The sequence below is a fragment of the Phalacrocorax carbo genome, chromosome 20, assembly GCF_963921805.1.
Source record: "Phalacrocorax carbo chromosome 20, bPhaCar2.1, whole genome shotgun sequence".
Taxonomy (NCBI): Eukaryota; Metazoa; Chordata; class Aves; order Suliformes; family Phalacrocoracidae; genus Phalacrocorax; species Phalacrocorax carbo.
The window spans coordinates 8,105,512-8,128,392 of NC_087532.1; the positions used below are offsets into that span (position 1 = coordinate 8,105,512).

General features: G+C 63.2%; 1 protein-coding gene across 1 annotated transcript; it reads left to right on the plus strand.

Annotated features, from left to right (window-relative positions):
* The first annotated feature begins 2,463 nt into the window (after nucleotides 1-2,463).
* Nucleotides 2,464-21,824, plus strand: RCC2 (regulator of chromosome condensation 2). Its single transcript, XM_064470541.1, has 13 exons — nucleotides 2,464-2,710; nucleotides 4,168-4,517; nucleotides 7,778-7,871; nucleotides 8,574-8,717; nucleotides 8,876-9,007; nucleotides 9,126-9,214; nucleotides 9,511-9,625; nucleotides 9,887-10,053; nucleotides 19,998-20,178; nucleotides 20,290-20,395; nucleotides 20,519-20,591; nucleotides 20,725-20,802; nucleotides 21,080-21,824. The coding sequence occupies exons 2-13, from the start codon at nucleotides 4,173-4,175 to the stop codon at nucleotides 21,182-21,184; spliced, it is 1,629 nt and encodes a 542-aa protein (XP_064326611.1). The 5' UTR covers nucleotides 2,464-2,710; nucleotides 4,168-4,172; the 3' UTR covers nucleotides 21,185-21,824.
* Nucleotides 21,825-22,881: the final 1,057 nt, after the last annotated feature.

Below are 22,881 nucleotides of genomic sequence, written 5' to 3' on the forward strand. Positions count from 1 at the left end.
CGTGAAGCTGCTGAGGGGGCTTCGGGCAGACGCGCCTGTCCCCTCCTGCAAAATCACTCTTTGCCAGCACGGCAATCTTCTCCTGGTGAAAAGAAATTACTGTAATGAGGAGAGCGAGCGCGTCTTCCCTCCTGCGAGAAGAAAATCTCTTTTTTTTGTTGCGACAGAGCGTGCCTTCCCTCCGCAACAAACCTTCCTTTGCAAGAAGGTGAGGGCCTCTTTGCTCCCGCAAAAAATCTTTGCAGTAAGAGGAAGGAGCGCCCCGTTCCTTTGCCAAAACTCCCTGCAGGAAAGGGAATACGTGCATTTATTTCTTGGGGGGAAAAAGCCCACTTTGCAATAAGGGAATACGTGCATTTATTTCTTGGGGGGAAAAAAACCTTTGCAATAAGGGAATACGTGCATTTATTTCTTGGGGAAAAAAACCCACTTTATTGTAATAAGGGAATACGTGCATTTATTTCTTGGGGGGAAAAACCCCACTTTGCAATAAGGGAATACGTGCATTTATTTCTTGGGGAAAAAAAACCCCACTTTGCAATAAGGGAATACGTGCATTTATTTCTTGGGGGAAAAACCCCACTTTTTTGCAATAAGGGAATACGTGCATTTATTTCTTGGGGAAAAAAAACCCCACTTTGCAATAAGGGAATACGTGCATTTATTTCTTGGGGGAAAAACCCACTTTGCAATAAGGGAATACGTGCATTTATTTCTTGGGGGAAAAACCCCACTTTTTTGCAATAAGGGAATACGTGCATTTATTTCTTGGGGAAAAAAAACCCCACTTTGCAATAAGGGAATACGTGCATTTATTTCTTGGGGAAAAAAAACCCCACTTTGCAATAAGGGAATACGTGCATTTATTTCTTGGGGAAAAAAAACCCCACTTTGCAATAAGGGAATACGTGCATTTATTTCTTGGGGGAAAAAACCCACTTTGCAATAAGGGAATACGTGCATTTATTTCTTGGGGGAAAAACCCCACTTTGCAATAAGGGAATACGTGCATTTATTTCTTGGGGGGAAAAAACCCCACTTTGCAATAAGGGAATACGTGCATTTATTTCTTGGGGGAAAAAACCCACTTTGCAATAAGGGAATACGTGCATTTATTTCTTGGGGGGAAAAACCCCACTTTGCAATAAGGGAATACGTGCATTTATTTCTTGGGGGAAAAAACCCCACTTTGCAATAAGGGAATACGTGCATTTATTTCTTGGGGACAAAAACCCACTTTATTGTAATAAGGGAATACGTGCATTTATTTCTTGGGGGAAAAAACCCCACTTTGCAATAAGGGAATACGTGCATTTATTTCTTGGGGGAAAAACCCCACTTTGCAATAAGGGAATACGTGCATTTATTTCTTGGGGGAAAAACCCCACTTTGCAATAAGGGAATACGTGCATTTATTTCTTGGGGGGAAAAACCCCACTTTGCAATAAGGGAATACGTGCATTTATTTCTTGGGGGAAAAACCCCACTTTGCAATAAGGGAATACGTGCATTTATTTCTTGGGGGAAAAAACCCACTTTGCAATAAGGGAATACGTGCATTTATTTCTTGGGGGAAAAACCCCACTTTTTTGCAATAAGGGAATACGTGCATTTATTTCTTGGGGGAAAAAACCCACTTTTTTGCAATAAGGGAATACGTGCATTTATTTCTTGGGGGGAAAAAACCCACTTTGCAATAAGGGAATACGTGCATTTATTTCTTGGGGAAAAAAAACCCACTTTGCAATAAGGGAATACGTGCATTTATTTCTTGGGGAAAAAAAACCCACTTTGCAATAAGGGAATACGTGCATTTATTTCTTGGGGAAAAAAAACCCACTTTGCAATAAGGGAATACGTGCATTTATTTCTTGGGGAAAAAAAACCCACTTTGCAATAAGGGAATACGTGCATTTATTTCTTGGGGAAAAAAAACCCACTTTGCAATAAGGGAATACGTGCATTTATTTCTTGGGGGAAAAAACCCACTTTGCAATAAGGGAATACGTGCATTTATTTCTTGGGGAAAAAAAACCCACTTTGCAATAAGGGAATACGTGCATTTATTTCTTGGGGGAAAAAACCCCACTTTGCAATAAGGGAATACGTGCATTTATTTCTTGGGGGAAAAAACCCACTTTGCAATAAGGGAATACGTGCACTTATTTCTTGGGGGAAAAAAAAAACACTGCAATGAAGGCAATGAGTGCATTTATTTCTTGCGGAAAACAAAACCCTTTGCAACTCTTCGCTCTGGCAAAAAAAACCCACCTTATTCTTTGCAACGAGGTGTGCATTTTCCTTTGCAAAAAAATAATTCCCTCCGCAAGAAGCGGGGAGCGTGCACCGCTGCTGCTGCAGGAGGGGAATCCCTCTGCACTCTTTCTTTGCTTTCACCCTCCCCGAGTCTTCCTGTCCTAAAGATGGAGCTGTGTGTGCCGAGCTGGACTTTGCAGCCTCTTCCTCTCCAAAGCAGGATGATTTTTTTTTTCCCTTTCCTGCCCATACATGTGTTTCTGTTTTGTATTGTAGCATTTGTTCTGGCGGCTCATATTTACATTTTAAGTGCATCTGGTGGGTGGGCGCTAAGGGAGGAAAGGGAAAAAAAAAAATTACCTCCTTTTTTCTGCAACAGGAAACACCACCAAAAATATTGCAAAGGCCCCGAGTTGTTGCTTTCTTTATGCTGCACCCTTCGCCCTAAAATCAGGTTTGCAACTGGGGGGGGGGAGGCAGGGAACTGGGGGGGAGGAGGAGGAGGGGAAAAGGGATGGGGGGGGGGGGCTTAAAAAGCCTTTAAAAAAAAAAAAGAGAGCGAGAGAAGGCAGGCGGATCCACGTGGTTTAATGGGGCCAGACAGAGATCCCATTGTTCACCAGCAATAATAAAGGGGAAATTAAAAAAAAAAGGGGGGGGGGGGCAGACGGAGGGAGAGGGATGATGGGGACGGGGGGGGCGGCCCCGGCCGCGCAGGGGGCTGGGATTATTTTTTGCAACCCCCCCCTTTCGCCCCCCCCAACATCATCTCCCTCCCCCCCCCCCCCCCCAAGGAAAAAAAGCCCCCCTAAAACAAGCAAATTAAAAAGGCCAGAGGCGGCAGGAGCGCAAGCGGGGCCCCCCCGAGAGCAGGTGTGGGGGTGCGGGGAGGGGTTGGGGTGAGAAGGGAGGGGGGATCCCGCGTGTGCCCCCCCCCGCTGCACAGCTCCCCGCACTTCCCTTGCGGGGGGGGAGGCGGGCTTTTTGTCTCCGGGCCGTTTTCCTGCCGTTCAACCCCCCCACGGTTTGTGAATTCCTCTTCCGCACCCCCCCTTTGCAACCCCCCCCTTTGCACCCCCCCTTTGCACCGCCCCCCCGCAAATCGCCCCTTTACAAACAGTCTCCCCGCACTCCCCCCGAGCACCCCCAAACCCGACTTTTGCACCCCCACGTGCAAATTCCCCCCCCGCAAATCGCCCCTTTCCAACCCCCCCGTTTCTCAAACCGCGTCTTTGCACCCCCCTTTGCAAACCCACTTTTGTAACCCCCCCTTTGCAGACCCCCCTTTACAACCGTCCTTTGCAAATCGCCTTTTCACCCCCCCTTTGCAACCCCCCCTTTGCAACCCCCATTTCGCAAACCCCCCTTCGCAAACTCACTTTTGTAACCCCCCTTTTGCACCCCCCTTTTACAAACCCCCTTCTGTAACCCCTCCTTTGCAAACCCCCCTTTGCAACCCCCCATTGCACCCCCCTTTTGAAACCCACTTTTGCACCCCTTTGCAAATCCCCTTGCACCCCCACTTTTGCACCCCCTCTTTGCACCCCCCCTTTTGCAAGTCGCCCCTTTGCAACCCCCGTTTGCGCCCCCCCTTTTGCAACCCCCGCTTTGCAACCCCCCTTTGCACACCCCCCTTTTGCACCCCCATCCCTCCCCCCCTTTGCACCCCCATTCTTGCAACCCCTCTTTGCACCCCCCCTTGCGCCCCCCCTTGCACCCCCCTTTGCACCCCATCCCTCCCCCCCTTGCGCCCCCCCCTTGCACCCCCCTTGCACCCCCGCCCCTCCCCCCCCGCCCCCCCAGTCCCCCCCGGTTACACTTTCCCCACGCGCCGCGGGCGGGGGGATCCCCCCGCTCCCCCCCGTTGTGCCCCGCGGCGGGCGGCTGACGGCGGCGCGGCCCTGCCCGCAGGCGCCATGCCCCGGAGGAAAGCGGCGGGGCCGCCCTGGGAAGCGGCCGCGGGCAACGGGGCGGCGGCGGCGGCGGCGGCGGGGCGGCGGCGGCCCGGCGCGGCGGGCGGGAGGCGGCGGGCGCGGCCCGAGCGCGGCGGCGGCGGCGGCGGCGGCGGCGGCGGCAGCAGCGGCGGCAGCAGCGAGGACGAGGCGCCGCGGGAGCGGCGGCGGCGGGACGGGAGCCCCGGCGGGAGGCGGCCCGGCAGGCCCGGCGGGGCGGCGGGCGGAGGGGCCGCCGGGGCCGGGGGCGGCGCGGCCAGAGGACAGAGCGCGGTCATCTGCGAGCCCGAGCACAGCAAGGAGCGCATCGTGAGCGGGGCGGCGGGAGGGCGGCCCCCCCCCCCCGACCCCTGCCCCCCCCCCCCCCCCGCCCCCGGACGCACCCCCAGCCCACCGTCTCTGCTCCCCCTCTTCACTCCGCCCCTTTGCCCCCCTGCTTGGCAGCCCCTTTGCGTTTCCCCCTGGCACCCCCGCATCGCACCCCCCGATGCACCCACTAACACCCCCGTTACACCCCCCTGCACCCCCTAATGCACCCCCTAATGCACCCACTAACACCCCCCCGTTACACCCCCCTGCACCCCCTAATGCACCCCCTAATGCACCCACTAACACCCTCCCATTATACCCCCCTGCACCCCCTAATGCACCCACTAACACCCCCCGTTACACCCCCGTGCACCCCAATGCACCCCCTAATGCACCCCCTAATGCACCCACTAACACCCCCATTACACCCCCCTGCACCCCAATGCACCCCCTAATGTACCCACTTACACCCCCCCGTTACACCCCCCTGCACCCCCTAATGTACCCCCTAATGCACCCACTAACACCCCCGTTACACCCCCTGCACCCTAATGCACCCCCAATGCACCCACTAACGCCCCCCGTTACACCCCCGTTACACCCCCCTGCACCCCCTAATGCACCCACTAACACCCCCCTTACAGCCCTCTGCACCCCAATGCACCCCCAATGCACCACTAACACCCCCCGTTACACCCCCCTGCACCCCCTAATGCACCCCCTAATGTACCCACTTACACCCCCCCATTATACCCCCCTGCACCCCAATGCACCCACTAATGCACCCACTAACACCCCCCTTACACCCCCCGTTACACCCCCCTGCACCCCCAATGCACCCCCTAATGCACCCACTAACACACACCCATTAGACACCCCCCTGCACCCCAATGCACCCCCAATGCACCCACTAACACCCCTGTTACACCCCCCTGCACCCCAATGCACCCCCTAATGCACCCCCTAATGCACCCACTTACACCCCCCTGCACCCCACTGCACCCCCCAATGCACCCACTAACACCCCCTGTTACACCCCCCTGCACCCCAATGCACCCCTAATGCACCCACTAACACACACCCATTAGACACCCCCCTGCACCCCCCCACTGCCCCCCCAATGTACTTCCCCATGCCACCCCCCCTTGCGCCTCCCAGTCGCACCCCCCCATAGCACCCCACATTGCACCCCTCTGTTGCGCCCCCAGTTGCACCCCCCCATTGCACCCCCTAATGCAACCCCCCTTTTACACCCCCCGTTTGCAGCCCCCGATGTATCCCTTAATGCACCCCCTCGTTGCACCCCTTAGTGACCCCCGTCACCCCCCCATTGCACCCCTTAACGCACCCCATTAATGCCCCAACACCCCCCAAAACACCCCATCATTGCACCCCCTTAATGCACCCCTTCGCAGCACGGCCCCGGCCCCCCCCAGATGTACCCCCAAAATTGCACCCCCCAAATTGCGCCCCATAACGGTGCTCCTGCACTGCCTCCCAAAGGTGTCACCCCCGTGCAGCCGGCTGCACCCCACGCCCCTCCTGCCCCCCGTTTCCAGACCCCCCCCCGACTGGTGCATTTTGGGGGGCCCAAGAGCAGAGGCCCCCCAGTTTGGCTCTGCAAGGGGGGGCTTTGCCTCGGGGCCCTGGGGGCACCCGCTGGGGGGGCGGGGCCCTGCGGGGGGCGGCTGGGGGTGGGCTGATACTGCACGATGTCCCCCCCCGTCCCCCCCGTCCCCGGTGTCCCCCCACGCCCCCAATGCCCCCCCGCGCCCCGGTGTCCCCCCGCGCCCCGATGCCCCCCGCGCCCCCGGTGTCCCCCCGCGCCCCCGGTGTCCCCCCGCGCCCCGGTGTCCCCCCGCGCCCCGGTGTCCCCCCGTGTCCCCGGTGTCCCCCCGCGCCCCCGGTGTCCCCCCACGCCCCCGGTGTCCCCCCGCGCCCCGGTGTCCCCCCGCGCCCCCGGTGTCCCCCCACGCCCCCGGTGTCCCCCCGCGCCCCGGTGTCCCCCCGCGCCCCCGGTGTCCCCCCACGCCCCCGGTGTCCCCCCGCGCCCCGGTGTCCCCCCATGCCCCCCGTGTCCCCCCGCGCCCCCCGGTGTCCCCCCGCGCCCCGGTGTCCCCCCGCGCCCCCGGTGTCCCCCCGCGCCCCCGGTGTCCCCCCACGCCCCCGGTGTCCCCCCCGCGCCCCCGGTGTCCCCCCACGCCCCCGGTGTCCCCCCGCGCCCCGGTGTCCCCCCGCGCCCCCGGTGTCCCCCCACGCCCCCGGTGTCCCCCCGCGCCCCGGTGTCCCCCCATGCCCCCCGTGTCCCCCCGCGCCCCCGGTGTCCCCCCGCGCCCCGGTGTCCCCCCGCGCCCCCGGTGTCCCCCCACGCCCCCGGTGTCCCCCCGCGCCCCCGGTGTCCCCCCGCGCCCCGGTGTCCCCCCATGCCCCCGGTGTCCCCCCGCGCCCCCGGTGTCCCCCCGCGCCCCCGGTGTCCCCCCCGCGCCCCGGTGTCCCCCCACGCCCCCGGTGTCCCCCCATGCCCCCGGTGTCCCCCCGCGCCCCCGGTGTCCCCCCATGCCCCCGGTGTCCCCCCGCGCCCCCGGTGTCCCCCCGCGCCCCGGTGTCCCCCCACGCCCCCCGTGTCCCCCCGCGCCCCCGGTGTCCCCCCGCGCCCCGATGCCCCCCGCGCTCCCAATGCCCCCCACGCCCCTGATGCCCCCCACGCCCCTGATGCCCCCTGCTCCCCCGATGCCCCCCACTCCCCCGATGCCCCCCCACGCCCCCAATGCCCCCCACGCCCCGATGCCCCCCACGCCCCCGATGCCCCCCGCGCCCCGATGCCCCCCACACCCCCGATGCCCCCCCACGCCCCGATGCCCCCCACACCCCCGATGCCCCCCACGCCCCGATGCCCCCCACACCCCCGATGCCCCCCCACGCCCCCAATGCCCCCCCACGCCCCCGATGCCCCCCGCGCCCCGATGCCCCCCGCGCCCCGATGCCCCCCACGCCCCCGATGCCCCCCCACGCCCCCGATGCCCCCCGCGCCCCGATGCCCCCCACGCCCCCGATGCCCCCCCACACCCCGATGCCCCCCACGCCCCCGATGCCCCCCGCGCCCCGATGCCCCCCACACCCCCGATGCCCCCCACGCCCCCAATGCCCCCCCGCGCCCCGATGCCCCCCATGCCCCCAATGCCCCCCCACGCCCCCAATGCCCCCCCGCGCCCCGATGCCCCCCGCGCCCCAGTCACTGACGGCGTCGCGGCCCCTTGCAGAAGCTCGAGGGCGCCAAGTGCCGGGGGCAGCTCCTCATCTTCGGAGCCACCAACTGGGACTTGATCGGCCGCAAAGAAGTGCCTAAGCAGCAAGGTGAGGGGCGGGGGGCCGCAGGGCGACGCCTCCCCCTGTTTATGCCTTTAACGTTGTAATTAATTCGGGGGGGGGGCTTATTTTTATGCATTTATATTTAATATTTTTTTAAAATTAATATTTGGGGTTGCTTTAAACCAGCTGCGCGTTGCCGTCGGGGGCGCGGGGCGCGCGGGGTCTCCTGCAAGGCAAAATAGAGGCGTTGCCTGTTTTTGAATGCCTTTATATTTAATGAATTCCTTCTGCTTATTTTTAATGCATTTATATTTAATTATTATTTTTATTAATTAATATTTTTGGGGGCTCGCTTTACAGTAGCATAACCTGGGCCAGAACTCGGGGTGCGCCGGGTCTCCGGCAAAGCAGAGCGAAGGCGCTGCGTATTTCTCACGCCTTTATATTGCGTTAGATTTTCCCGCTTGGTTTTTTTAATGCGTTTTCTATTTAATTCATGTTTTTATTCATTAATTTTGGGAGGCGTTACGGTCGGGCGTCGTAACCTGGGCCAGAACTTGGCGAGCACCGCCTCTCCTGCGAAGCGAAATGAACCCGCCCCTTATTTTTTATCCCTTTATATTAAATTGCCGTGGTTTTCCTGCTTATTTTTAACGCGTTTCTAGTTAATTAATTTTTTTTATTAATTCATTTTTCACTTGCATTCTTTTTTTCCTTTTTTTTCCCTTTTTTTTTTTTGGAATACAGTTGCGTATCGTAATCTGGGCCAGAACCTGTGGGGGCCGCACAGGTACGGGTGTCTCTCAGGTATCCAGGTGCGGAGCGTGGTGTCGGGGCCCTGCGCCGCTCACAGCCTGCTCATCACCGCCGAGGGCAAGCTCTGGAGCTGGGGTGAGCGGCTGGGGGGCGGGCGGGCGGGCAGCACCCCCAAAAAACCCAGCCCCCCCTGGGTGCGTCGTGGCGTGACGCCGGGAGGCTTCGTCCTCCCGTTTTGCTGCAAAAAAAGGGATTTTTGGGGGGTTGTTTTTTTTTTTTGGGGGGGGGGTCAGGTCGCAATGAGAAAGGGCAGCTGGGGCACGGCGACACGAAGCGGGTGGAAGCCCCGAAGCTCATCGAGGTGCTGGGGGGCGAAGCCATCGTGCTGGCAGCCTGCGGCCGGAACCACACGCTGGCGCTTACAGGTATCGGGGAGGGGGGGAGAGGGGGAAAAAAACCCCGAACCCCTCACATTTTGGGGGCAAATTGGCCGAAACCGGCCCGTTTTTTGCCCCGAAACATTTATTTTTTTTTGCGTTGTAGAGAGCGGCTCCGTGTTCGCCTTCGGGGAGAATAAAATGGGGCAGCTGGGGCTGGGGAACCAGACTGACGCCGTGCCCAGCCCTACGCAGGTACCGCCGCTCCTTCCCTCTGCTCCGCCTCGCGCGGTTTTGGGGGGGAAAACGGCGGATTTGGGGGGTTCTCACTGGGAAAAAGGAAAAATCCCTAGCGGAGCCCAAACCCCTTTGGGCTGCGAGAGCGTCCCTCGGGGGCGGGGATTCATCTGCAGCTGCGGCGGGAAAATAAAGCGCAAGAATTTAAAACAAAACCCCAGATTTGAGGATTTTGGGGGTTCCCCCCCTCGGGAAATTAATTTATTTTTTTGGCTTTTTTCTCTATTTTACCCTGTTTTCTGCTTTTCCTGCAGATCATGTACAACGGGCAGCCCATCACCAAACTGGCCTGCGGGGCCGAATTCAGCATGATCATGGATTGCAAAGGCAACCTCTACTCCTTCGGGTGCCCCGAGTACGGGCAGCTGGGTACGGTGCTTTTTTGGGGTGCTTTGCTACAATTTTATGTGTGTTACAGGGTTGGAGGGGGAGGAAAAAGGCTCCCTGCCTCAGTTTCCCCATCTGGGCAACCAAAGCATCCCTCCCCTTTACCTCCAGCGAACATAGCGGGGTGGGAGCCGCAAGTAAAAGAGGGGGCTGCAGGCGGAGAGGGGGTTTGCGCAGCCGGCTTGGAAATGACGGGGCGCAGCCTCGGGGCACCCCGATTTCACGCCGGTGCCAACCGCACAGGGCATAATTCGGACGGGAAGTTCATCGCCCGGGCGCAGCGGATAGAGTACGACTGCGAGCTGGTGCCGCGCCGCGTGGCCATCTTCATCGAGAAGACCAAGGACGGGCAGATCCTGCCCGTCCCCAACGTGGTGGTGCGGGACGTGGCGTGCGGGGCCAACCACACGGTACGGGGTGGGGGGCGTGGGACCCCCAGCGCTGCGGGCGCGGCGCCCCCGAGGGGATTTGCAGGCGTGTAGGGGTCGGGGTTTGGAGCGGGCGTGAGAGGGTCGGGATTTGGAGCGGGTGTGAGAGGGTCGGGATTTGGAGCGGGCGCGAGAGGGTCGGGATTTGGAGCAGGCGTGAGAGGGTCGGGATTTGGAGCGGGCGTGAGAGGGTCGGGATTTGGAGCAGGCGTGAGAGGGTCGGGATTTGGAGCGGGCGCGAGAGGGTCGGGATTTGGAGCGGGCGTGAGAGGGTCGGGATTTGGAGCGGGCGCGTGAGAGGGTCGGGATTTGGAGCGGGCGCGTGAGAGGGTCGGGATTTGGAGCGGGCGGGAGAGGGTCGGGATTTGGAGCAGGCGTGAGAGGGTCGGGATTTGGAGCGGGCGCGTGAGAGGGTCGGGATTTGGAGCAGGCGTGAGAGGGTCGGGATTTGGAGCGGGCGCGAGAGGGTCGGGATTTGGAGCGGGCGCGTGAGAGGGTCGGGATTTGGAGCAGGCGTGAGAGGGTCGGGGTTTGGAGCGGGCGTGAGAGGGTCGGGATTTGGAGCGGGTGTGAGAGGGTCGGGATTTGGAGCGGGCGGGAGAGGGTCGGGGTTTGGAGCGGGCGCGTGAGAGGGTCGGGGTTTGGAGCGGGCGGGAGAGGGTCGGGATTTGGAGCAGGCGTGAGAGGGTCGGGGTTTGGAGCGGGCGTGAGAGGGTCGGGATTTGGAGCGGGCGTGAGAGGGTCGGGGTTTGGAGCGGGCGTGAGAGGGTCGGGATTTGGAGCGGGCGGGAGAGGGTCGGGATTTGGAGCGGGCGCGAGAGGGTCGGGATTTGGAGCGGGCGTGAGAGGGTCGGGATTTGGAGCGGGTGTGAGAGGGTCGGGATTTGGAGCGGGCGCGAGAGGGTCGGGATTTGGAGTGGGCGTGAGAGGGTCGGGATTTGGAGCGGGCGCGAGAGGGTCGGGATTTGGAGCGGGCGTGAGAGGGTCGGGATTTGGAGCAGGCGTGAGAGGGTCGGGATTTGGAGCGGGTGTGAGAGGGTCGGGATTTGGAGCGGGCGGGAGAGGGTCGGGATTTGGAGCGGGCGCGAGAGGGTCGGGATTTGGAGCGGGCGTGAGAGGGTCGGGATTTGGAGCGGGCGCGAGAGGGTCGGGATTTGGAGCGGGCGCGTGAGAGGGTCGGGATTTGGAGCGGGTGTGAGAGGGTCGGGATTTGGAGCGGGCGGGAGAGGGTCGGGATTTGGAGCGGGCGTGAGAGGGTCGGGATTTGGAGCGGGCGTGAGAGGGTCGGGATTTGGAGCGGGCGCGTGAGAGGGTCGGGATTTGGAGCGGGCGCGTGAGAGGGTCGGGATTTGGAGCGGGCGTGAGAGGGTCGGGATTTGGAGCGGGCGCGTGAGAGGGTCGGGGTTTGGAGCGGGCGGGAGAGGGTCGGGGTTTGGAGCGGGCGTGAGAGGGTCGGGATTTGGAGCGGGCGCGAGAGGGTCGGGATTTGGAGTGGGCGTGAGAGGGTCGGGATTTGGAGCGGGCGCGAGAGGGTCGGGATTTGGAGCGGGCGTGAGAGGGTCGGGATTTGGAGCGGGCGGGAGAGGGTCGGGGTTTGGAGCGGGCGTGAGAGGGTCGGGATTTGGAGCGGGCGCGAGAGGGTCGGGATTTGGAGTGGGCGTGAGAGGGTCGGGATTTGGAGCGGGCGCGAGAGGGTCGGGATTTGGAGCGGGCGTGAGAGGGTCGGGATTTGGAGCAGGCGTGAGAGGGTCGGGATTTGGAGCGGGTGTGAGAGGGTCGGGATTTGGAGCGGGCGGGAGAGGGTCGGGATTTGGAGCGGGCGCGAGAGGGTCGGGATTTGGAGCGGGCGTGAGAGGGTCGGGATTTGGAGCGGGCGCGAGAGGGTCGGGATTTGGAGCGGGCGCGTGAGAGGGTCGGGATTTGGAGCGGGTGTGAGAGGGTCGGGATTTGGAGCGGGCGGGAGAGGGTCGGGATTTGGAGCGGGCGTGAGAGGGTCGGGATTTGGAGCGGGCGCGAGAGGGTCGGGATTTGGAGCGGGCGCGAGAGGGTCGGGATTTGGAGCAGGCGTGAGAGGGTCGGGGTTTGGAGCGGGCGTGAGAGGGTCGGGGTTTGGAGCGGGCGTGAGAGGGTCGGGATTTGGAGCGGGCGTGAGAGGGTCGGGGTTTGGAGCGGGCGTGAGAGGGTCGGGATTTGGAGCGGGCGTGAGAGGGTCGGGGTTTGGAGCGGGCGTGAGAGGGTCGGGATTTGGAGCGGGCGTGAGAGGGTCGGGGTTTGGAGCGGGTGTGAGAGGGTCGGGATTTGGAGCGGGCGTGAGAGGGTCGGGGTTTGGAGCGGGCGTGAGAGGGTCGGGGTTTGGAGCGGGTGTGAGAGGGTCGGGATTTGGAGCGGGTGTGAGAGGGTCGGGGTTTGGAGCGGGCGTGAGAGGGTCGGGGTTTGGAGCGGGCGTGAGAGGGTCGGGGTTTGGAGCGGGTGTGAGAGGGTCGGGATTTGGAGCGGGCGTGAGAGGGTCGGGGTTTGGAGCGGGCGCGTGAGAGGGTCGGGATTTGGAGCGGGCGTGAGAGGGTCGGGATTTGGAGCGGGCGTGAGAGGGTCGGGGTTTGGAGGGGGCGCGTGAGAGGGTCGGGATTTGGAGCGGGCACGTGAGAGGGTCGGGATTTGGAGCGGGCGTGAGAGGGTCGGGGTTTGGAGCGGGCGTGAGAGGGTCGGGATTTGGAGCGGGCGTGAGAGGGTCGGGGTTTGGAGCGGGCGTGAGAGGGTCGCGGTTTGGAGCGGGCGCGTGAGAGGGTCGGGATTTGGAGCGGGTGTGAGAGGGTCGGGATTTGGAGCGGGCGTGAGAGGGTCGGGATTTGGAGCGGGCGTGAGAGGGTCGGGATTTGGAGCGGGCGCGTGAGAGGGTCGGGGTTTGGAGCGGGTGTGAGAGGGTCGGGATTTGGAGCGGGTGTGAGAGGGTCGGGATTTGGAGCGGGCGTGAGAGGGTCGGGGTTTGGAGCGGGCGTGAGAGGGTCGGGGTTTGGAGCGGGTGTGAGAGGGTCGGGATTTGGAGCGGGCGTGAGAGGGTCGGGATTTGGAGCGGGCGTGAGAGGGTTGGGATTTGGAGCGGGCGTGAGAGGGTCGGGATTTGGAGCGGGCGTGAGAGGGTCGGGATTTGGAGCGGGTGTGAGAGGGTCGGGGTTTGGAGCAGGCGTGAGAGGGTCGGGATTTGGAGCGGGCGTGAGAGGGTCGGGGTTTGGAGCGGGCGTGAGAGGGTCGGGATTTGGAGCGGGCGTGAGAGGGCCGGGATTTGGAGCGGGTGTGAGAGGGCCGGGATTTGGAGCGGGCGTGAGAGGGTCGGGATTTGGAGCGGGCGTGAGAGGGCCGGGATTTGGAGCGGGTGTGAGAGGGTCGGGATTTGGAGAGGGCGTGAGAGGGTCGGGGTTTGGAGCGGGCGTGAGAGGGTCGGGATTTGGAGCGGGTGTGAGAGGGTCGGGATTTGGAGCGGGCGCGTGAGAGGGTCGGGATTTGGAGCGGGCGCGTGAGAGGGTCGGGATTTGGAGCGGGCGTGAGAGGGTCGGGGTTTGGAGCGGGCGTGAGAGGGTCGGGGTTTGGAGCGGGTGTGAGAGGGTCGGGGTTTGGAGCGGGCGTGAGAGGGTCGGGATTTGGAGCGGGTGTGAGAGGGTCGGGATTTGGAGCGGGCGTGAGAGGGTCGGGGTTTGGAGCGGGCGTGAGAGGGTCGGGATTTGGAGCGGGCGCGAGAGGGTCGGGATTTGGAGCGGGCGTGAGAGGGTCGGGATTTGGAGCGGGCGCGAGAGGGTCGGGATTTGGAGCGGGTGTGAGAGGGTCGGGATTTGGAGCGGGCGTGAGAGGGTCGGGATTTGGAGCGGGCGTGAGAGGGTCGGGATTTGGAGCGGGTGTGAGAGGGTCGGGATTTGGAGCGGGCGTGAGAGGGTCGGGATTTGGAGCGGGCGTGAGAGGGTCGGGATTTGGAGCGGGCACGTGAGAGGGTCGGGATTTGGAGCGGGCGTGAGAGGGTCGGGATTTGGAGCGGGCGTGAGAGGGTCGGGGTTTGGAGCGGGCGTGAGAGGGTCGGGATTTGGAGCGGGCGTGAGAGGGTCGGGGTTTGGAGCGGGTGTGAGAGGGTCGGGATTTGGAGCGGGCGTGAGAGGGTCGGGATTTGGAGCGGGCGTGAGAGGGTCGGGATTTGGAGCGGGTGTGAGAGGGTCGGGATTTGGAGCGGGCGTGAGAGGGTCGGGATTTGGAGCGGGCGTGAGAGGGTCGGGATTTGGAGCGGGCACGTGAGAGGGTCGGGATTTGGAGCGGGCGGGAGAGGGTCGGGGTTTGGAGCGGGCACGTGAGAGGGTCGGGATTTGGAGCGGGCGGGAGAGGGTCGGGGTTTGGAGCGGGCGCGTGAGAGGGTCGGGATTTGGAGCGGGCGTGAGAGGGTCGGGGTTTGGAGCGGGCGCGTGAGAGGGTCGGGATTTGGAGCGGGCGCGTGAGAGGGTCGGGATTTGGAGCGGGTGTGAGAGGGTCGGGATTTGGAGCGGGTGTGAGAGGGTCGGGATTTGGAGCGGGCGTGAGAGGGTCGGGATTTGGAGCGGGCGTGAGAGGGTCGGGATTTGGAGCGGGCGTGAGAGGGTCGGGGTTTGGAGCGGGCGCGTGAGAGGGTCGGGATTTGGAGCGGGCGTGATGAGGGTCGGGATTTGGAGCGGGCGTGAGAGGGTCGGGATTTGGAGCGGGCGTGAGAGGGTCGGGATTTGGAGCGGGCGCGTGAGAGGGTCGGGGTTTGGAGCGGGCGTGAGAGGGTCGGGGTTTGGAGCGGGTGTGAGAGGGTCGGGATTTGGAGCGGGCGCGTGAGAGGGTCGGGATTTGGAGCGGGCGTGAGAGGGTCGGGATTTGGAGCGGGCGTGAGAGGGTCGGGATTTGGAGCGGGCGTGAGAGGGTCGGGATTTGGAGCGGGTGTGAGAGGGTCGGGATTTGGAGCGGGCGGGAGAGGGTCGGGATTTGGAGCGGGTGTGAGAGGGTCGGGATTTGGAGCGGGCGTGAGAGGGTCGGGATTTGGAGCGGGCGTGAGAGGGTCGGGATTTGGAGCGGGTGTGAGAGGGTCGGGATTTGGAGCGGGCGCGTGAGAGGGTCGGGATTTGGAGCGGGTGTGAGAGGGTCGGGATTTGGAGCGGGTGTGAGAGGGTCGGGGTTTGGAGCGGGCGTGAGAGGGTCGGGATTTGGAGCGGGTGTGAGAGGGTCGGGGTTTGGAGCGGGCGCGAGAGGGTCGGGATTTGGAGCGGGCGTGAGAGGGTCGGGATTTGGAGCGGGTGTGAGAGGGTCGGGGTTTGGAGCGGGCGCGTGAGAGGGTCGGGATTTGGAGCGGGTGTGAGAGGGTCGGGGTTTGGAGCGGGCGCGTGAGAGGGTCGGGATTTGGAGCGGGCGTGAGAGGGTCGGGATTTGGAGCGGGTGTGAGAGGGTCGGGGTTTGGAGCGGGCGCGTGAGAGGGTCGGGATTTGGAGCGGGTGTGAGAGGGTCGGGATTTGGAGCGGGCGTGAGAGGGTCGGGGTTTGGAGCGGGCGCGTGAGAGGGTCGGGATTTGGAGCGGGCGTGAGAGGGTCGGGATTTGGAGCGGGCGTGAGAGGGTCGGGATTTGGAGCGGGCACGTGAGAGGGTCGGGATTTGGAGCGGGCGCGTGAGAGGGTCGGGATTTGGAGCGGGCGCGTGAGAGGGTCGGGATTTGGAGCGGGTGTGAGAGGGTCGGGGTTTGGAGCGGGCACGTGAGAGGGTCGGGATTTGGAGCGGGTGTGAGAGGGTCGGGATTTGGAGCGGGCGCGTGAGAGGGTCGGGATTTGGAGCGGGCGCGAGAGGGTCGGGATTTGGAGCGGGCGCGTGAGAGGGTCGGGATTTGGAGCGGGCGTGAGAGGGTCGGGATTTGGAGCGGGCGTGAGAGGGTCGGGATTTGGAGCGGGTGTGAGAGGGTCGGGATTTGGAGCGGGCACGTGAGAGGGTCGGGATTTGGAGCAGGCGTGAGAGGGTCGGGATTTGGAGCGGGCGCGTGAGAGGGTCGGGATTTGGAGCGGGTGTGAGAGGGTCGGGATTTGGAGCGGGCGCGTGAGAGGGTCGGGGTTTGGAGCGGGCGTGAGAGGGTCGGGATTTGGAGCGGGCGTGAGAGGGTCGGGATTTGGAGCGGGCGCGTGAGAGGGTCGGGATTTGGAGCGGGCGCGTGAGAGGGTCGGGATTTGGAGCGGGCGTGAGAGGGTCGGGATTTGGAGCGGGCGCGTGAGAGGGTCGGGATTTGGAGCGGGCGTGAGAGGGTCGGGGTTTGGAGCGGGCGCGTGAGAGGGTCGGGATTTGGAGCGGGCGTGAGAGGGTCGGGGTTTGGAGCGGGCGCGTGAGAGGGTCGGGATTTGGAGCGGGCGCGTGAGGGTCGGGATTTGGAGCGGGCGCGTGAGAGGGTCGGGATTTGGAGCGGGTGTGAGAGGGTCGGGGTTTGGAGCGGGCGCGTGAGAGGGTCGGGATTTGGAGCGGGTGTGAGAGGGTCGGGATTTGGAGCGGGCGTGAGAGGGTCGGGATTTGGAGCGGGTGTGAGAGGGTCGGGGTTTGGAGCGGGCGGGAGAGGGTCGGGGTTTGGAGCGGGCGCGTGAGAGGGTCGGGGTTTGGAGCGGGCGTGAGAGGGTCGGGATTTGGAGCGGGCGTGAGAGGGTCGGGATTTGGAGCGGGCGTGAGAGGGTCGGGATTTGGAGCGGGCGTGAGAGGGTCGGGGTTTGGAGCGGGTGTGAGAGGGTCGGGATTTGGAGCGGGCGTGAGAGGGTCGGGATTTGGAGCGGGCGTGAGAGGGTCGGGATTTGGAGCGGGCGTGAGAGGGTCGGGATTTGGAGCGGGCGCGTGAGAGGGTCGGGATTTGGAGCGGGCGCGAGAGGGTCGGGGTTTGGAGCGGGCGCGTGAGAGGGTCGGGATTTGGAGCGGGTGTGAGAGGGTCGGGATTTGGAGCGGGCGTGAGAGGGTCGGGATTTGGAGCGGGCGCGTGAGAGGGTCGGGATTTGGAGCGGGCGTGAGAGGGTCGGGATTTGGAGCGGGCGTGAGAGGGTCGGGATTTGGAGCGGGCGCGTGAGAGGGTCGGGATTTGGAGCGGGCGCGTGAGAGGGTCGGGATTTGGAGCGGGCGTGAGAGGGTCGGGGTTTGGAGCGGGTGTGAGAGGGTCGGGATTTGGAGCGGGCGCGAGAGGGTCGGGATTTGGAGCGGGCGTGAGAGGGTCGGGATTTGGAGCGGGCGTGAGAGGGTCGGGATTTGGAGCGGGCGTGAGAGGGTCGGGATTTGGAGCGGGTGTGAGAGGGTCGGGATTTGGAGCGGGCGGGAGAGGGTCGGGATTTGGAGCGGGTGTGAGAGGGTCGGGATTTGGAGCGGGCGTGAGAGGGTCGGGATTTGGAGCGGGCGTGAGAGGGTCGGGATTTGGAGCGGGTGTGAGAGGGTCGGGATTTGGAGCGGGCGCGTGAGAGGGTCGGGATTTGGAGCGGGTGTGAGAGGGTCGGGATTTGGAGCGGGCGTGAGAGGGTCGGGATTTGGAGCGGGCGTGAGAGGGTCGGGGTTTGGAGCGGGCACGTGAGAGGGTCGGGATTTGGAGCGGGCGCGTGAGAGGGTCGGGATTTGGAGCGGGCGCGTGAGAGGGTCGGGATTTGGAGCGGGTGTGAGAGGGTCGGGGTTTGGAGCGGGCGCGTGAGAGGGTCGGGATTTGGAGCGGGCGTGAGAGGGTCGGGATTTGGAGCGGGCGTGAGAGGGTCGGGATTTGGAGCGGGTGTGAGAGGGTCGGGATTTGGAGCGGGCGGGAGAGGGTCGGGATTTGGAGCGGGCGTGAGAGGGTCGGGATTTGGAGCGGGCGTGAGAGGGTCGGGATTTGGAGCGGGTGTGAGAGGGTCGGGATTTGGAGCGGGCGCGTGAGAGGGTCGGGATTTGGAGCGGGTGTGAGAGGGTCGGGATTTGGAGCGGGCGTGAGAGGGTCGGGATTTGGAGCGGGTGTGAGAGGGTCGGGATTTGGAGCGGGCGTGAGAGGGTCGGGATTTGGAGCGGGCGCGTGAGAGGGTCGGGATTTGGAGCGGGCGCGAGAGGGTCGGGATTTGGAGCGGGCGCGTGAGAGGGTCGGGGTTTGGAGCGGGCGTGAGAGGGTCGGGATTTGGAGCGGGTGTGAGAGGGTCGGGATTTGGAGCGGGCGTGAGAGGGTCGGGATTTGGAGCGGGCGTGAGAGGGTCGGGATTTGGAGCGGGCGCGTGAGAGGGTCGGGATTTGGAGCGGGTGTGAGAGGGTCGGGATTTGGAGCGGGCGCGTGAGAGGGTCGGGGTTTGGAGCGGGCGTGAGAGGGTCGGGATTTGGAGCGGGCGTGAGAGGGTCGGGATTTGGAGCGGGCGCGTGAGAGGGTCGGGATTTGGAGCGGGCGCGTGAGAGGGTCGGGATTTGGAGCGGGCGCGTGAGGGTCGGGATTTGGAGCGGGCGCGTGAGAGGGTCGGGATTTGGAGCGGGTGTGAGAGGGTCGGGGTTTGGAGCGGGCGCGTGAGAGGGTCGGGATTTGGAGCGGGTGTGAGAGGGTCGGGATTTGGAGCGGGCGTGAGAGGGTCGGGATTTGGAGCGGGTGTGAGAGGGTCGGGGTTTGGAGCGGGCGGGAGAGGGTCGGGGTTTGGAGCGGGCGCGTGAGAGGGTCGGGGTTTGGAGCGGGCACGTGAGAGGGTCGGGATTTGGAGCGGGCGTGAGAGGGTCGGGATTTGGAGCGGGCGTGAGAGGGTCGGGATTTGGAGCGGGCGTGAGAGGGTCGGGGTTTGGAGCGGGCGTGAGAGGGTCGGGATTTGGAGCGGGCGCGTGAGAGGGTCGGGATTTGGAGCGGGCGTGAGAGGGTCGGGGTTTGGAGCGGGTGTGAGAGGGTCGGGATTTGGAGCGGGCGTGAGAGGGTCGGGATTTGGAGCGGGCGTGAGAGGGTCGGGATTTGGAGCGGGCGCGTGAGAGGGTCGGGATTTGGAGCGGGCGTGAGAGGGTCGGGGTTTGGAGCGGGTGTGAGAGGGTCGGGATTTGGAGCGGGCGTGAGAGGGTCGGGATTTGGAGCGGGCGTGAGAGGGTCGGGATTTGGAGCGGGCGCGTGAGAGGGTCGGGATTTGGAGCGGGCGCGTGAGAGGGTCGGGATTTGGAGCGGGTGTGAGAGGGTCGGGGTTTGGAGCGGGCGCGTGAGGGTTGGGATTTGGAGCGGGCGCGTGAGAGGGTCGGGATTTGGAGCGGGCGCGTGAGAGGGTCGGGATTTGGAGCGGGCGCGAGAGGGTCGGGGTTTGGAGCGGGTGTGAGAGGGTCGGGGTTTGGAGCGGGCGCGTGAGAGGGTCGGGATTTGGAGCGGGTGTGAGAGGGTCGGGATTTGGAGCGGGCGTGAGAGGGTCGGGATTTGGAGCGGGCGCGTGAGAGGGTCGGGATTTGGAGCGGGCGTGAGAGGGTCGGGATTTGGAGCGGGTGTGAGAGGGTCGGGATTTGGAGCGGGCGCGTGAGAGGGTCGGGATTTGGAGCGGGTGTGAGAGGGTCGGGATTTGGAGCGGGCGCGTGAGAGGGTCGGGATTTGGAGCGGGCGCGAGAGGGTCGGGGTTTGGAGCGGGTGTGAGAGGGTCGGGATTTGGAGCGGGCGGGAGAGGGTCGGGATTTGGAGCGGGTGTGAGAGGGTCGGGATTTGGAGCGGGCGTGAGAGGGTCGGGATTTGGAGCGCAAGGATATAATACTTGCAGCGTGCATTTAAAGATCAATATTTGCAGCATGCATATCAGGAGAAACACTTGCAGGGTGCGTTTAAGGACAGGTTTGCAGGGTGCGTTTGAGGACGGAGGTTCGCAGGGTGCCCTTGCAATACACGGCGATCGATGCCATTTATCGTGGCTGCTGCAGCTTTCCCTGCACCGAGCCGGTCAGGGCTCAGCCGCTCATGGTGGGGTGGGGCATTTCTCCGTCCCCAGCTCGTCCTGGACTCGCAGAAGCGCGTTTTCTCCTGGGGGTTCGGGGGCTACGGGCGGCTGGGCCACGCCGAGCAGAAGGACGAGATGGTGCCTCGGCTGGTGAAGCTCTTCGACTTCCCGGGGCGGGGGGCGGCGCAGATCTACGCCGGCTACACGTGCTCCTTCGCCGTCAGCGAGACAGGTCGGGCTTTCGGGGCGTTCACGCAAATGCGTTGCTGTCTGGGGCGGGGGCGGGGGGTTGGGGGGTGCTCGGGGGGTGCCGTAGCTTGACGGGCAGTGTCGGGGTTTGCAGGCGGTTTGTTTTTTTGGGGTGCCACCAACACCTCGCGGGAGTCCACAATGTACCCCAAAGCCGTGCAGGACCTCTGCGGCTGGAAAATCCGCAGCCTGGCCTGTGGGTAAGTCCAAACCCTGCCCCCTCCCCCCCAAAATACTCCCCAATTTCCTGGTTTTTTGGGGTGCAGCCGCCTGGGGGTGGCTGGGGGGGACACGGGGTCACCCTGCCTTGCGCCCCGCTGCAGGAAGAGCAGCATCATCGTGGCAGCGGACGAGAGCACCATCAGCTGGGGTCCCTCGCCCACCTTTGGGGAACTGGTAAGAAGGGTTTACTGGGGACCCCCACCCCCTTGACACCCCAAAACCGACCCCCAGCTGCTAGCGGGAGGGACCGGCTGCTTCCCGCCCCCCTTTGCTGACTTCCCCCCGCCCCATGGGGCGCACTTGGCAGGGCTACGGGGACCACAAGCCCAAATCCTCAACGGCCGCCCAAGAGGTGAAGACGCTGGATGGGATCTACACGGAGCAGGTGAGCGGGGGACCCTGGAGGGAGGGCACGTGGGTACCCCCCCCCTTAAATAAATACGGTGGCTGAGGCTGTATGCAGCTCATGACACCCATGGGATGCTGGAGGGAGGGTGTGAGGCCCCCCGTGAAAGAAATACAGTGGCTGAGGCCGTGCGCAGCTCATCACACGCATGGGGTGCTCAGTCACAGCCCTGGATGAAAGCTGGGGGGGAACCAGCGGGGCTGGGGGCGCGCGGCCCCCCCGGCCCTCAGCCTCCCCCCCTCTGCCCCGCGCGCAGGTGGCCATGGGCTACGCCCACTCCCTCCTCATCGCCCGCGACGAGACCGACGCCGAGAAGGAGAAGCTGCGCAAGCTGCCCGAGTACAACCCCCGCACCATCTGAGGGGTCCGTCCCCCCCCCGCCCCCGGGACCCGGCGTGTGTGTCCCCCCCACCCCCGAGCCCCCGCTTTCCCAAGCCAGCCGCGGTTCGAACGACCCGTTCTCCCATTTCCGAAGCCTTTGGGTGGGGGGGGGGTTATTCCCTGCCCCCCTCCCTCCACGGCTTTTTGAGGCCCCCGACCGTGGCGGGATCTTTCGGCACATCCAGGCTTATTCTGGGGGGCGGGGTGGGGGGTGCTATATATATTTTTTTTTTAATTATTTTAATTTTATTTGTATTTTTCTGCATCGCTTTTTATTTCCCCTTTTCCCAGCCACGAATACTCCCGGCCGCTGGCTCGGGGTCAAACCGGGGACCTGAAGAGCAGCTGCAAAACGCCTCTTTTGGTTTTTTTCCCCCCATTATTCCAATTTTTTGGCATTTTCTTCCCAAATCCCCCCCCCCATTTTGCTCTCGTATTTGTTTTTTTTGGGGGTGGGGGGTGCCCCGTCCCCCCCCGCAAGCATCCCTTCCCCCGGAGGGATTCAGGGAGAGGGCCGCCATCCCGCATCCCCCCCGCCCCCCCAGGGCCAGACCCGTCCCCGGCATCGTTTTGGGGCGCCCCTCCCTGCTGTCGCAGCCCTCCCCCGCCCCCGGGGAGATCTCAGGTATGACGAGGGGAGCCCGAACTGGCGGTAATTCTTCATCCTTTCCGCCTGGTATCGGCCCAAAATCCCTCCTGCGACGCCGTGCACTGTGCTGGAGAAACGAGGTGCCTTTTCGAGCAGAGCCCGGCTCTGCCCCCACGCGACCCAAGGGTGATTTCGGATTTGTTTTTAATTATTATTGTTTTTATTCTTCACTTTTTAGGTTTTATTTTGAATTCTTTTGGGGTTTTGGTGGTGTTTTGTTTTTTGTTTTGTTTTTACAGTCCTTTCCGCTCTCCCCGGGGGGTCGCGCTGGGCGCTCGGGGGCCGCGTTCGCGCCCGGTCGGGGAGTTTCACAATTAAAAAAAAAAAAGGGGGGGGTTTGGTTATTTTTTTTTTAGTTTTTGGGGTGTTTTTTTTTCATTTGCTTTGGGGTTGGGGTTGTTTTTTTTGGGGGGCGGGGTGGGGGGGGTTAGAAAATATCCAGGACAGGGAGAGCAGCTGGGCGGAAAAGTCAAATATTCCGCTTTTTTAGCAATATTTAGGGTTTTTTGGGGGGGGTTGTGGCACGAGCGGACGCCGCAGCTCCGATAAACCGTGGTGGAGAAATCGCCAAACCCCCACTTTTACCCTCAAAAAAAAAAGAAAGGAAAAAAAAAAAGCATTTTGCTTCATCCTGCCCGCCAGCAAAATAGTTTTAGGCTGAATTAAACTTCTCCCCCATCGGCCGCCCCGTCCCGGCCGCGGGCGCGCGGAGGCGGAGGCTCGAGGAAGGAAATCGTCGGAAGCCACGAGGATGTCGGAAGGACTCGGTCCTTCGGCCGGGAGGGTCCTGGGTTGGTGCTGTAACTCTTCTTCATGGGGTGGGGTGGTTTTTTTTTTATACTTCTTGGAGTAAATGTTTAAATAAACGCCGTCGTTGTGTATAACCCCCGCGCCGCGCGCTGCAGCCGCCCCCGGTTCTGAATGTTTTACATTTAAAGTCGACCACAAGGGGCGTGCGGGGGATGCTTTGTCCCCCCCGCGCTCCCCAAAAGCAAATCCACAGCCGTCAGAGGGCACCGCGCTGCCAG